The sequence below is a fragment of the Rhizophagus irregularis genome, chromosome 26, assembly GCF_026210795.1.
Source record: "Rhizophagus irregularis chromosome 26, complete sequence".
NCBI lineage: Eukaryota > Fungi > Glomeromycota > Glomeromycetes > Glomerales > Glomeraceae > Rhizophagus > Rhizophagus irregularis.
In genome coordinates this window covers 285,453-299,446 of record NC_089454.1, presented here as the reverse complement: position 1 = coordinate 299,446, position 13,994 = coordinate 285,453, and the positions used below count along the sequence as shown (strand labels likewise).

The 13,994-nt window shown below is 30.8% G+C and overlaps 4 protein-coding genes across 4 annotated transcripts; all 4 read right to left on the bottom strand.

Moving 5' to 3' along the window:
• Nucleotides 1-334: 334 nt before the first annotated feature.
• Nucleotides 335-4,036, bottom strand: OCT59_017234 (uncharacterized protein; the record flags this gene model as incomplete). Its single annotated transcript, XM_066137358.1, has 28 exons — nt 335-356; nt 488-515; nt 593-621; nt 731-737; nt 917-1,043; nt 1,123-1,163; nt 1,249-1,334; nt 1,421-1,447; nt 1,526-1,568; nt 1,641-1,705; nt 1,773-1,813; nt 1,884-1,917; nt 2,016-2,052; nt 2,121-2,158; nt 2,256-2,291; nt 2,488-2,525; nt 2,608-2,646; nt 2,713-2,746; nt 2,822-2,850; nt 2,938-2,945; nt 3,051-3,069; nt 3,152-3,180; nt 3,404-3,420; nt 3,501-3,519; nt 3,621-3,636; nt 3,821-3,851; nt 3,928-3,962; nt 4,034-4,036. 28 exons carry the CDS (start codon nt 4,034-4,036, stop codon nt 335-337), a joined length of 978 nt encoding a protein of 325 aa, XP_066003953.1.
• Nucleotides 4,037-6,394: 2,358 nt separating this feature from the next.
• On the bottom strand, nt 6,395-6,729 carry OCT59_017233 (uncharacterized protein; the record flags this gene model as incomplete). Its single annotated transcript, XM_066137357.1, has 2 exons — nt 6,395-6,516; nt 6,582-6,729. The coding sequence occupies 2 exons, from the start codon at nt 6,727-6,729 to the stop codon at nt 6,395-6,397; spliced, it is 270 nt and encodes an 89-aa protein (XP_066003952.1).
• A 4,565-nt stretch (nt 6,730-11,294) lies between these two features.
• Nucleotides 11,295-12,193, bottom strand: OCT59_017232 (uncharacterized protein; the record flags this gene model as incomplete). The annotated part of the gene is made up of 2 exons (XM_066137356.1): nt 11,295-11,703; nt 11,784-12,193. 2 exons carry the CDS (start codon nt 12,191-12,193, stop codon nt 11,295-11,297), a joined length of 819 nt encoding a protein of 272 aa, XP_066003951.1.
• A 163-nt stretch (nt 12,194-12,356) lies between these two features.
• OCT59_017231 (uncharacterized protein) lies at nt 12,357-13,845 on the bottom strand (the record flags this gene model as incomplete). The annotated part of the gene is made up of 2 exons (XM_066137355.1): nt 12,357-12,775; nt 12,864-13,845. 2 exons carry the CDS (start codon nt 13,843-13,845, stop codon nt 12,357-12,359), a joined length of 1,401 nt encoding a protein of 466 aa, XP_066003950.1.
• Nucleotides 13,846-13,994: the final 149 nt, after the last annotated feature.

Below are 13,994 nucleotides of genomic sequence, written 5' to 3'. Positions count from 1 at the left end.
GTAATGTTAATCTTACTAAAATATTAAATTTTTATAAAAATCTTAATTTAGACTAATTCCAAAAATCGGCACATATGTCATTCTAAATTCGCCATTTTTAACCTAATGAATAAAAAATAAAAAGAATTAATAAAAAATTAGGCAAAAAATCATCATCAACTAATAACATTTCGAAACTCAACTATAAATTATTTCAAATTTACCATTTTTATCTAAAAATCTGAATTCCGCAAAAAAATGTCTACAATTCCTACAAAATAAAGAAAAAAGGAACGTTAGTACGTTTCTTTAAGTTAATATCGAAAAAGCTCTTCCCCAATGGACTTACATTTCATTACCATGGCCAGAGTCTGTTCCTACAAAATAAAAGGAAACGTTAGAAAGCATTTTTAATAATAAAGAAAAAGCCAAAAAAAACAAGTTTCATTCATTGCGAAACTTACTGAATTCAAATTCTAAGCTCAATACCGATGTGCAAAAAACTTACAATTTCCAAAATCCGAATCCATCTGGACCTAAAGTCAAAAGATCTATAAATAAGAATTAATGATAACGTTTCGGCAAAAAATAATGAAGAATCTCGTTTGCTTACTCATAAACCAAGAAGATTCAACTGAAAATCTACAAAAAAAGTGTAAAATGTTAATACCAAAATTCAATAAAAAACCAACAAAAAAAACACATCGAAGCTCACCTATTCTGTCCATAAATTTAACAGAGAGTTGAATACCTGAAACCTAAAATAAAAAAAATGAACATTAGTATAACATTCGTTAAAAAAAGTAAAAAAGAACTTTGAAATATTTATCACAGGTCGAAATGCTAAAAATTGGCAAAAAAAATGGCACGAAAAGCAGTGGCTATTCTTGGCTATTCTTGGCTATTCTTGGCTGTTTTTGGCTATTTGCGAATTAACCTATACTATTTGTAAATAGTTTATATAAATTTGCAAATAGTTTATGCAATTCTAGCCATTTTTTTTGCCTGTTTTTGGTCATTTGACGTGTGTATCTTTGAAGTTCTTCAAAATGGGAACTCGGGACCTAAAATAAAAGAAAACAAACATTAGTATAACGTTCGTTAAATAAAATAAAATTAACAAATAATTTTCAAAGGGTATACCTTCGAAATAGAGCCCGGGACCATACTTTCGTGTTCTGGTCCTACAAAAAGAGAAAATTGAAACATTAGTAACGTTTCGTTCAAATAAAAAAAAGAAAAAAAAAACATAGAATTTCGAAGAGTTACCTTCGAAATTCCATCCAGATAGACAGAAACTGGAGAGCTGAAAACCTAAAAAAAAATCAAGGAGTTCAGGATCTGTTTTCAGATTTCTGTACTTACAAAAAAGAAAAATTTAAATAAACAAAAGTTATTCAACATTTCGTGTAAATAAAAAAAGAAAAAAAAATTTTTCTACCTTCGAAATGCCGCCCTAAGTGTTTCACTGACACAAAAGTAAGAACGAACATTAGTTAGCGTTCGTTAAAATAGAGTAAACAAAATAAAAAATTTTGGTTTATACCTTCGGAATGGAAGACCGAAATTTGTCTTTCGGCTTTCCGGCCCTACAAAAAATAAGAACGAACATTAGTAACGTTTGTTAGATACTGTAAATTAATAAAATCTTTCGATTTTACCTTCGAAATGCCACGTTGAACTCATCCTGAAACCTGACCGAGGAGATTTTGCCACCCATGTCAGCCTACAAAAAAGAAAAAAGTTAACAGTTTTTTTAAATAAAGTTTTGAAAATTTTATTTCGAAACTTACCTGGAATTCGATTCAAGTTTCAGATTTCGATTTACCATACTCTGAAAAAATAAAAATAACGTTAATAAATGTTTTTTCATTAAGTTTTGAAAAGAAACTTCAAAACTTTACCTGTGGGAATGGTAGCCAAATCGGAGCTGATTCCCTACAAAAAAAAAATAATAAAAAAAAATAATAAAAAAACGTTAAATTAAACATTTTTTTATTAAGTTGTGTAAAGTTTCGAAAAATTAAAAACTTTACCTGCAAGATTTCGGTATCCAATTTGGAGCCGATTTTCCTACAAAAAAAAAAAAAATCGTTAATTTTTTTTTAAGTTTTTTAAGTTTCAAATTTTTGAAAACTTACCTATTGGGATTCTTGGTATCCAAATCGGAGCTGATTCCCTACAAAAAAAAAAAATAATAATAAATAATAAAAAAATGTTAAAATTAAACATTTTTTTATTAAGTCTAATAAAGTTTCGAAAATTCGAAACTTTACCTGCGGGATTTCAGTATCCAAATCGGAGTCAGTTTCCTATAAAAAATATAAAAAAAATATATAAAAAACGTTAAAATAACATTTTTTTTTAGTTTCGTAAAGTTAATTCAAAACTTACATGGGAATCCGGTATTAAAATCTCAAAACCGATTTCCTACAAAAAAAAATATAAAAAAACGTTAAAATAAACGTTTTTTATTAAGTTTTGAAAAACGAAACTTCGAAATTTTACCTATTGGGATTCTTGGTATCCAAATCGGAGCCGATTCCCTACAAAAAAAAGAAAAAAAAGAAAAAAATGTTAAAATAACGTTTTTTTTTAAGTTTCGAGTTTTGAAAATCGAAACGTTACCTGTAGAATGGGATTGGTATCTGAATTGGAGCCGATTTCCTACAAAAAAATAAAAAACGTTTAAAATAAACTTTTTTTTATTAATGTTTCAAAATCGAAACTTACATGGAAATCTGGTATCAAGTCAGAGCCGAAGTCCCTACAAAAAAATAAAATAAAAAAATATATTAATTTTTTTTTTAATAAAAAAAAACTGTCTCGTAACGGAACTTACCATTTCGCCTTTCCAAGCCTGTCCGAATCCTATAAAATAAAAGGAAACGTTAATAAACTGTTTCCTTCCAAAAAAAGTTAAAAAAAGGTTTCGTAACAAAATGTTACGAGACTCACCTTTTTCACTATTCATCCCGAAACTTATAAAATAAAAAAGGAAAACGTTAGTATAACGATTCCTTTAAAAAAAAAATTGAAAAAGTTTCGTAACGAGACATTACGAAACTTACCATAGACCTGACCTGGAACCTACAAAATAAAAAAGGAAGTGTTAGTACAACGTTTCCTTCAAAAAATTTGTAACAGTATTCAAACTCATCCCAAAACTCACCTTTTTCATATTCAAACCTGTCCCGAACTCTACAAAAGAAAATAAGAAGCATTAGTATAACGCTTCCTTTAAAAAAAAATTAAAGAAAAAGTTTCATAAAAATTATGAAACTTATCTTTTTCATATCCAAACTCGCCCCAAAACCTAACTAAGGAGATGCCGAACTTTACAAAAAAGGAAGGAAACGATTAATAAACCGTTTCTTAAACAAAAAGTTCAAAATTTCGAAGTTATTAAAACTTCAAAACTTACCCGTCCGAAGGGGATTCCTACAAAAATAAAAAATAGCAAGAAGTTTTTATAATAATGTTTCGAAACATTTTTTCGAAACGTATCTGGAATTCAGTACCAAGTTGGAGCCGAAGTCCCTACAAAAAAGAAAAAAACAAAAGTTTCTTTTTTTTTTTATTAAAGTTTTGAACTACGTTTTTTTAAATAAAAAAAGTTTCGAATTTTTTTTGAAACTTACTTGGGTATTCAAATCCCTACAAAATATAAATACTTTTAACTTTTTTTTAATAAGTTTTGATTTTTTTTTTCGAAACTTATCTGAAGGAACTGGAAATGCTGGAAATTCGGTATCCGTGTCGGAGCTGAAGTCCCTACAAATAAAAAAAAAAAACCAACTTTTTTTTAATACAAGTTTTGAACTTTTTCTTCGAAACTTACTTGGGAACTATTCACGTCAGAGCCAAAGTCCCTACAATATATATATATAAAAAGCGTTAAAATTGTTTTTTTAAATAAAAGTTTTGTACTTTTTTTTCGGAACTTACTTGGGAACTTGGTGTCCACTTCGGAACCAAAGTCCCTACAAAAAATAAAGTAAAAAAACTTTAAATAAAAAATTAAGTTTGTAACCTAAAAGGTTACAAAACTCACCATCTACCACCCAAACCCTTCCAAAATAAAAGAAAACGTTAATATAACATTTTCTTTAAAAAAAATCCAAGTTTCATAACAAAATGCTACGAAACTCTCCATTTTACTTCATCCAAACCGGTAGAAGTAAAAAAGACTATCCGATCCGATCATCTGATCTAAATCAAATAAAAATCTGCAAACTGCAGATCATGAAAAAAAAACTTTAAAATAATTGCATAAGTCGAAAACTTTGAATATGCTTTATTTAAACTTTAATAGCCCGATCGTAATAAAAACTACTCTTGGAAACATGATCAGAAATTCAGAAAGAACTTCAGAAAATCATATGAGTCAAAATTAAGCTATTTCAACCAAAAACTTTGGATTGAAATACGAATTCATTATAAAATCTGTTCCAATAAATGAAAAGATTCGACCACAAATCATTAAGTCAATTTTTGGTTGATTCATTCTTAAATTGATCTGAATTGTATTACATATTAGCTCAATTTTAACCAAAATTTAGCTGATTTGTTATATTCTGAATTATCAATCAAATATGGATTTTTTGCCGAATTTTACTGATTTTTATTGAATTTTAATGTGTTAATTTGATATAAAAGTACTATAAATCAAACAATATTAAGCTGATTTGCCATTTATCCAATTTTTTTTTTTTTGATTTCAACCAGCATCAATCAGCCGTAAATCAAATATGATGATTTTTTGCCGAATTTTTATTGAATTTTTATTGAATTGTCAATTTTCCATAAATCTGAAGTATCATATTTGAATATTGGGTAAATTTTAGGTTGAATTGCCCATTTTGTCCGATTTTTTTTTTGATTTCAACCAGCATCAATCAGCCGTCAATCAAATATAATGATTTTTTGCTGGATTTTTATCGAATTTTTATTGATTTTTATTGAATTGTCAATTTTCCATAAATGGGAAGTGCATATTTGAATATTGGGCAAATTTTAAGTTGATTTGCCATTTTGTCTGATTTTTTTTTTTAATTTCAACCAACGTCAATCAGCCATCAATCAAATATAATGATTTTTTGCTGAATTTTTATTGAATTTTTATTGAATTGTCAATTTTCCATAAATTGGAAGTGCATATTTGAATATTGGGCAAATTTTAGGTTGATTTGCCATTTGTCTGATTTTTTTTTTGATTTCAACTAGCATCAATCAGCCGTCAATCAAATATGATGATTTTTTGCTGGATTTTTATTAAATTGTCTGATTGGCATCAATCAGATGTGCCGATTTGTAATGTCAGTCGATTTTGGTCTGATTTTTAGCTGATTTTCCATATGTCCGATTTTTTTGTTTTCGACCAGTGCCCAGTTCTAGAGTTTCGGGATTTTGAGATTTCAGTCTTGAATTTTATTAAAAAGGAATGTTGATACCATTCTTAAACCAAAAAAAAATTCCAGTTCCCTCCCTTTATATACCCACTCAATTTTAAGATTCCGGGAATCTTGAACATACAAAAAGAAAGTGAAAGAACATTATTAAACGTTCTTATTTTAAAATTATACTACTTTGAATTACCTCCAGATCCAGGAATGTGTCATAATGTCAGTTCCTGAAAAAAAAAGAGAAAAACATTATTAAATATTCTTATGTCAGAATTATACTCTCCCCCACTTTGGATTATTACTTCCCTCGTCTCTCCTTTATATATCCTATATGTTCACTCCAATTCCAAGGTTTTGATCTGAAATCTACAAAAGAAAATTAAATGTTCTTATATTAAAATTATAATCCTCTCAACCACACTTTGAATTACCTAGGTGCATCAAAAGACCTGTAACGTGTTTCTACAAAAAGAAAAAAAAATGAATATTATTAAGTATTCTTATATTAAGACGACCCAACCCCCATTTTGAATTACCTCTAACTCTCTCCTTTATCAACTCCAATTTTGTCTAGAATCTACAAAAAGAAAGTAAAAGAATGTTCTTATAAAATTTTTTTTTTTTTTGGTAAACGCATAATTTTATTGTATATTTAGTATATAAAAGGAACATAATACAATATCAATCTATACATTAGAGTACACTAACGCACCCTATATACCATTATACTTATGTGAATAAACTATAACTATAACTATTTAAACTATCCTAATCAACGTTTACCTAATTTACTAATATTTTTGATTTTTACCTATTTTACGATGTTTTTGTAATTTTTTTATTTTTTCCGTGCAACTGCTAAAAACTTCGATTTAGCTTTAGGATCATCCATAACTAATACTCTTTTATAATTGTCATTTATCCGTTCGTAAACTCTTTCCTCCAGCGGTGCTAACCTTTGGCCGCATGACTTGTTCACGTTGTTAAACTTATCGATCTTCTCTCTTTCTTTAATCCAATGTTTTTCTTGATCCAGTTTTTTTGGATTCTATCTCCATTGCCTTTTCTTTCTTAGCGTTCATCAGTTTTTCCAGTAAATCTGTATATGCTGTCTCTACTTCTTGCAAGCGGTCTAGTTCTTGTTTTGCAGTTCCTGATCATCTGCACATCACTTGGAAGCTGTTGTAAGAGTCTTACTTTGTAGAATTGTTCGTTCATCAAATAAATCTTTCAACTCTTGTGATCCAAAATAATATTCTTCTAAAATATCCCACTCTTTATCTGTAATATCAGTCTTTTCAACAGACGGCGTCTCTTCTTTATCAATATGATCCATTGACTTCATATTCTCAACATTATCTTCTATCGGCTTTACCGTCTCTTATTCGTTTATTGGTAATCTGCTCGATGTACTCAGCTCGTTAAACTCTCAATCTGCTAACATGTTATCCCTCATATTTCTTGGTTGTGTCTTTCCTTCATAAACCAAATTATGCTTGTCCCTAATATTCCCAAAGAGAGGCTTGTTATCTTTTATTGCTTGTTCCGTCTTATCAACGCGTTGACCTCCATTCAAGATACTGGTCCATTTCCTTAGTTTCATTAAGCGTGACGAGGACCCCGGATATCTAATATAAAGGTCATAATGGACTTTTGGCCAAAAACACCCCTTTTTGCTGAAACTCAAAAAATCGTTTTTTGTAAATATCTCAGCATCCAGTAATTCAATTTTAATGAACTTTTTTTATTTTGTAGCCCTCATTTAGCTCTACAATTTAAAAAAAAGTTCATCAAAATTGGACCACTGGATGCCGAGATATTTACAAAAAACGATTTTTTGAGCCCCTGAAAAATGGGCCAATCTGCCGAAAGTGTGACTTATGACCTGTTTTGGAGATATCCGGGGTCCTGCGTGACATATTTGAATTAAATTTCTCCATCGCCTGTTTCATATCCTTTTCTATTCGATAATACGCAAGGATCACTGTCTCTAACCGCTTTGTATCGTAATTCAGTCGTCTAATCACTTGTTGGTTTATGAGTTAATTCTGATTTCTCCTGCTATAGGATCGTCAAAAAAGAAATCTACGGGATCCACTGGTGCACTTGTCCAATCTACAAGAATTTCCGTCTTCCATCTACTTAAACTTCAAATCTCTTCTAATGTAATATCTCCTCTAAATATTTTAAACAAGATATTTTGCCTCGTCCCATTACTATATTCTTGGGCGGAATAAATTACTTTGCTGAAATCTTCAAATTTGCCACAATATTTTAATGATACATTTTCAACATCTTCACGACGACATCACGATTTTTTTGAAGATATCGCGACGATATAGTTATGATAGTCTTAACGATACCTTTCCAACATCTTCGCGATATTAAAATCGGTAACATTTTGATATCAGAACGATATCATATTGATTTCGTAATTTAATATCGCGAAGATGTTGGAAAGGTATCGTTAAGACTATCATAACTATATCGTCGCGATATCTTCAAAAAAATCGTGATGTCGTCGTGAAGATGTTACGATGATGTTGAAAATGTATCGTTATGATTATCAAACCGTATTGTTACGATATCATTTAAAAATCGTGATGTTATCGTGAAGATGTTGCGATGATGTTGAAAATGTATCGATATAATTATCAAACCGTATTGTTACGATATCATTTAAAAATCGTGATGTTATCGTGAAGATGTTGCGATGATGTTGAAAATGTATCGATATAATTATCAAACCGTATTGTTACGATATCATTTAAAAATCATGATATTATCGTGAAGATGTTGCGATGATGTTGAAAATGTATCGATATAATTATCAAACCGTACTGTTACGATATCATTTAAAAATATTATTTCATTTAAAAATATTATTAAGATATCAGGACGACATTTACACAGTATCAAGATGATATTTGACAAGAATTTTGGGTCATGAAAAAATTGTGAACCGTAGGTACTAGTACATTCAATAATTTTTATTAATTGATAATGCCGTATATATTATTAATATGCAATTATGATGGTCAAAATGAAAAATAAAAACAACGTATCGATATCATTGTTATTACAGCTTGAAGTAGTCACGTTCTGTCATTATTGATTCACAATTGTTGAATTGATAAGTATTGCGAAGTTTAATCGTACTTGGTAAATTATGTAGGCGCATCCCTCTCTAGTAACATAAAACAATGCGACAATATCGGTATGACAATAATATTATAAATGTTGAATTGATGTAAGTTTCCTGATTACGACGCACCTGGTAAATTACTTCTCTCTCCGACGGTTAACATAAGACACTAATATTATACCAAATACTGAATTGACAAGAGTCTGTATTACATACAACGCAAGTTTCTGCGAAATTAAAGATAAGTACCTGGTAAATTAGACATCTCTCTCTCTCCAGATGGTTAACTGTTATGACACTAATATTGTATCGAAACTTTGTGACAATTGTTAAATTAATAAGTACACGGATTATGGTGCAAGTTTCTGCGAAATTAAAGATACGATCGTACCTGGTAAATTAGACACATCTCTCTCTCCCCGGATGGTTAACATAAACCAACGTGACGATATCGTTATAACATAATGGAGTAGTTACGCACAACATTATCGGATTTCGTCACAAATATTAAATACTACTAGGATTCACCTGTTAACTACATTAGCAGTTAATGGTTAAAACCTAAACTTGAAATAAAGTAAAAATTTAATTATTTAAATTTTTTCTTGATGTTATTCTTGAACATGCAACATATAGTTGTCCATGAGAAAATACAGGAGTTGAAGATACAAACCAACCTAATTAAATGATAGTTCTTAAGATTTATTAAAGTCATTGCAAATGCTGGTTGTTAATCCTAAAAAAGATGCATAAATTAAAGTACTGCATTTATAGAAATCAAACGAAATTTTTTTTTAAAATAAAAATTGGCCTCAGAACACTTGACCAAGATTTTCAACCTTAAGAATCAAAAAATGCAATAAGTGGGTTGAGCTCATCCGGCGGGGCCTACCTCATTAGAGTGTCCCTTAGGTCGTCAGCCATTAGCACCCAACTGCCTATGACCAATGATACATCACCACTACCTTCTGATACCACAAGATCCCAAGTATTACATAGGAGCACGGCGCTTTCGCTATGTGCATACCCTGCCTCCATGATACGGCCTACCATATAGAGGTCTTAAAAATGGTGCATTTCATCACGGAAAAAAAAACCCTCGAATGATCCCCCAAGTACAGTAGTACCTTTTGTGAAAAAATTTCAGGATAATCTCTCTTTCTTTTCGTTCCTTTGTTTTCTCTTTTTCGTTTTTTCACAATGGTTTTTTTCTTTTTCTTCTTCTTTCCCTTTATTCTTTTTCTTTGGGTATTGATATGAAAAAAAAATTATTATAAAAAGGTAAAAACTATTAAAACTGAACGCGTAATTATTTTTGACGCGTTATATAAATGTCAAAGATAGTTTAACATAACCCAGCGAGAGCAGAATATGTACCTGTCGTACGCCGGAATAAAAATAGACACGCATATACAGTGGTCTGACTGTAATTGTTAATATGAATATATTTTTTTGAATAAATTATACTGTTGATAACAAAAACTGTCAAAATGTTTTTCGGTATTAAAAAAAAATTTAAAAAAATTGAATAGAGAGATGTAGACGTAAACATAATCGTGCGAATGTTTAACATGTCTAACAAACAATGATTTGATTGGATAAAAATTGCAAAGTCACGTGCCTAATAAATTCATGAATACGATATCAAACGATATCGTAACGATATCGTTATCTTTATTTATTTAATAAATCACGTTATCATAAATAAATATACCAAAAAGAATCATTGTACTGCATAATAAAGCTATATAGCCGTAAAATAATAATTATTTTTTATCCACAAATCAATTTTCGTATCATAGACAAAGTGAACTTTCTGTACGTGGTCAATTATTGATATCGGGAAGATTCTTCTCCAGCGAATGTCTTGGCTTGTCTGAATGCGAAAAAGAGGACATTTCAATACGTTGTGAATTCTGTTAATATTGTCAAATCAATCAATAGTAATAAAGGCATAATATTTATCATCATTGCCTTTGTATTTGAAGATCCCTTTTATAATCGCATAACATTCACCACTGTCTTCCTCGTGTATTGTTACGACGTCACCAATATGAAGATGTACTTTGGAAAATACGCCATCGCTTTCTTCCATAGTGTATGTCGCCAATTCATACCAGCTCATTTGAGAATATATAAGAGCTGACTTTTGTCCAATGTCCATAAATGAAAGAAGCAGCTCAGATTTGAAATTTGGCAAATTTTTCATGATATTTTCGCGATCCTGACGGGATAAGCTCCTCTTTAAGATAATATTTGTAATAAAATCCACTGGAGATGAAATCGCTATATAAAATAAAAATACGTTAATAATTGCGGAAATATTATTATTATAAAATTGTAATACAAACCTTCTTCATTTCCTTCCAGTTCTTGTTCATTTCGATACCTTGTCTTCAGTAATATACCAATTAGTCAATAAATTTCTAAAATTTGAGGACATAGTAGCGAAACCTCTACAAGGTTGTGATAATCTTTGATCTGCGCCTCCATCTACTAAATGACGAATTGCAAAGAGCGTAGTATACCGCTTTAACAAGTCTAGCTCGACATTCTTGCAATTTGTTCGTGGTACCATTGCTTTAAAGATCTGATGCACCATCTCTTTGATACCAACTTGAGTGTTTATAAGAGTACCATAAGTCCTTGCATGCACCAGCAAGTGGATATTGATATGCAGGTTTGGTAAGTTAGCAAATTCAGGGAAAACCTAAAGCCACATTATTAAATAATATTTTATATATTGATAAATAAAAAATAAAAAATTATATAAGAATTATGAATAATTGTACCTTTGGAAGAATTTTCATTTCTTCTTCAAGGCATTTTTGTAATTCGTCATACGAATCTAATGTAAACTTGCTTTCAAAAACTATCCTCATTGTTTTTGCTACATATACCCAACAAGCAATTATTACATTTTTCGCCATGTTAATGCGTGATTCTTGAATTCGTCGCAGAATGCTTCTGGATTCATTTTCCTTTAAGCTTGATGATTCTAAAAAACTATTAAGTATAAAAGGCATTATCATAGCGAGCCTAAGATAGTCAGACATCATGAAACTAGCATTGTGGCTAATTGGATTTGGCAAACGAGACCATTTTTTTGGTTTCTCTAAGTTCTTCCAGGCTTTGATAAACTCGTCCTCTCCTTTTTGTGAAAATAATTCGCACCTGTGGAAATCAAAAAGCTTTATTAAAAGATTTTGTTCGTTACATATCTAGCTAAAGTTAATTAAATTCTAAGATCATACGTTAATTTAAGAAGTCGTCCAATCTTCCCAGCAGTTGCATGATATACATCTTGAGGTGTCTGTAGATGCCTTTCTCTTAGCAGCCTATCCAAAATGCTAGGCCTTGTTCTTAGTCCGAACTCAGTACAAAGTCGTCTTTGCCTTGTGGTAGCAGGTTCATCAAATATCTCTTTAAATTGATCGTCAGTGATGTGATGATATCTTGATGTTGCTGGTACATCCTGAGAGAAGTTGGTAAGTGATTCTCGAGAGGCTGTACAAGTGCGGCAACCTTTATTGGCATTATGTCGTAATACACCACACATGTCATTCCCTTGTGGTAAATCAGCAGTTACGACACCTAAACCGGCTATCACCCAAGCATCTTGGCCATTCACTTCCATTAATTTTCCTTGTTCGAATTCTTTCATTTCAGAAATGAATGGCAACATGAATTCATTGAAATTACCACCGAAAGGAACAAACCCGAGAACAAAGTGATTTTTGAGCAACTTTCTTTGACGGGCAGGCATATTTCCAAACTGCACATAAACACCTCCTAACGAATGATAAACATTCCTAAATGTTCCAAAATCATCGTAGTATATCGTCCAAAAACAGCTTATAAACCGGAATTGTTGGAGATGGTGGCTGCCTTATGGAAATATATTCTGAAGGATGTTGATAAGAGAACGTTGCATCACGAATGCGCCAGTGTGTATGATGTTTATAAAGTATTTCGGTAATTCGTAGTGTATCTGCAGCAACCTTTTCGGAAATTTGTGATGTTGTTATTGTCAAGAATGGTTCATCTTGTAACCAAACTTCTCCGAAAAGAGAGCGATTTTGTTTTAATTCTCCCTTAAAATTTCCAGGCAAGTCACTATAATCTAGAACTTTTTGGATTCTCAGCCGATACTGTTGGTTCTCTTCATTTAATAATATCGCTCTCAATCTGCCAAGTTTTCGCTCATTATCGTAATAGTAAACAAAATCGCCGCATTGGTATATCTCTATTATATACATATGAAAAAAGTGTTAGTCTCTTGTACTTTATTGCTTCGCCTCTCTACCATCAGCTTGCATTTAATAAATAATTACCCCCTGATATCATTAATTGTTCTTGACCGAAAAGAGGTGACTCTGCCCATAAGGTACCATGCCAGTACTCAGATTTTGTTTTTGAATCGACACCAGCACCAAAATACATTTCCTTTAATAGTGATGGGTTGTTAAGAACATTCCAAATGATATCACTTATTGAAAGTTGATATGCCATCTTTGAATCCTTTAAAGTTGATGGTGTTTTTTTTGATGAAATTGAGATAGATTTTGCTGATATTGAGGGAAGAGGAAGACGCTCCCTCCATGATCGAAATCTCCGAATATTCTTTACAATACGATCTCTATTAAATTCTGGTCTCATGATAATGTCAACAAGATCTTCATATGCATTTGTTGAAATATTATGTTTATAAATCCAACAAAATAAGGCAGCAGTAGTTAAATTTTGAAAATATGGAGCAAAATCACCATCAAAAGATGGTAACTTATCTTTAGCCAATGCTTCATCAACGAATAGCTTTTCTTCTGAGATATCAGAATCATGTCTTTCTTCATTATCTGACGACATTGTTTCATAATCTTCATCACTTTCTAAGGACATTATATAATCGCTTTCTGTTTCATTCTCTGATGATGTTGAAATCATGTTGGTATCACCTTCTTCATTATTGCTTCGTTGTTCTAAATCATCATCATTATCGTTTCGTTGTTCTAAATGATCATTATCGCTTCGTTGTTCTAAATGATCATCATTGCTTCGTTGTTCTAAATCATCACCATTATCGCTTCGCTGTTCTATATGATCATCATCACTTCGTTGTTCTAAATCATCATCTCCGTCGCCATATTCATTATACTCTTCGCCACTAATATTATCATCTTCAAAATCTTTTTGTACCATTTTTTCATTGTCATCATTATCCGATAATAAAAATCTGTTGGGCAACCTTCTAAAATTATTACGGATACGAAAAGGTATTGCAGCAATATTCGCTTTTCGAGGTTTATTTCGTAACATGGCTATGACAATAATTATAATAAGGAATAATAAAATGAAATAAAATCATAAATTTAAAAAATGTCCATGCGCGTTTGTGTATTTAATTCATTAACTGCTTTTATAATATTTTCAATTGGATATCATAGTATCGTGACCGCAGCACATAA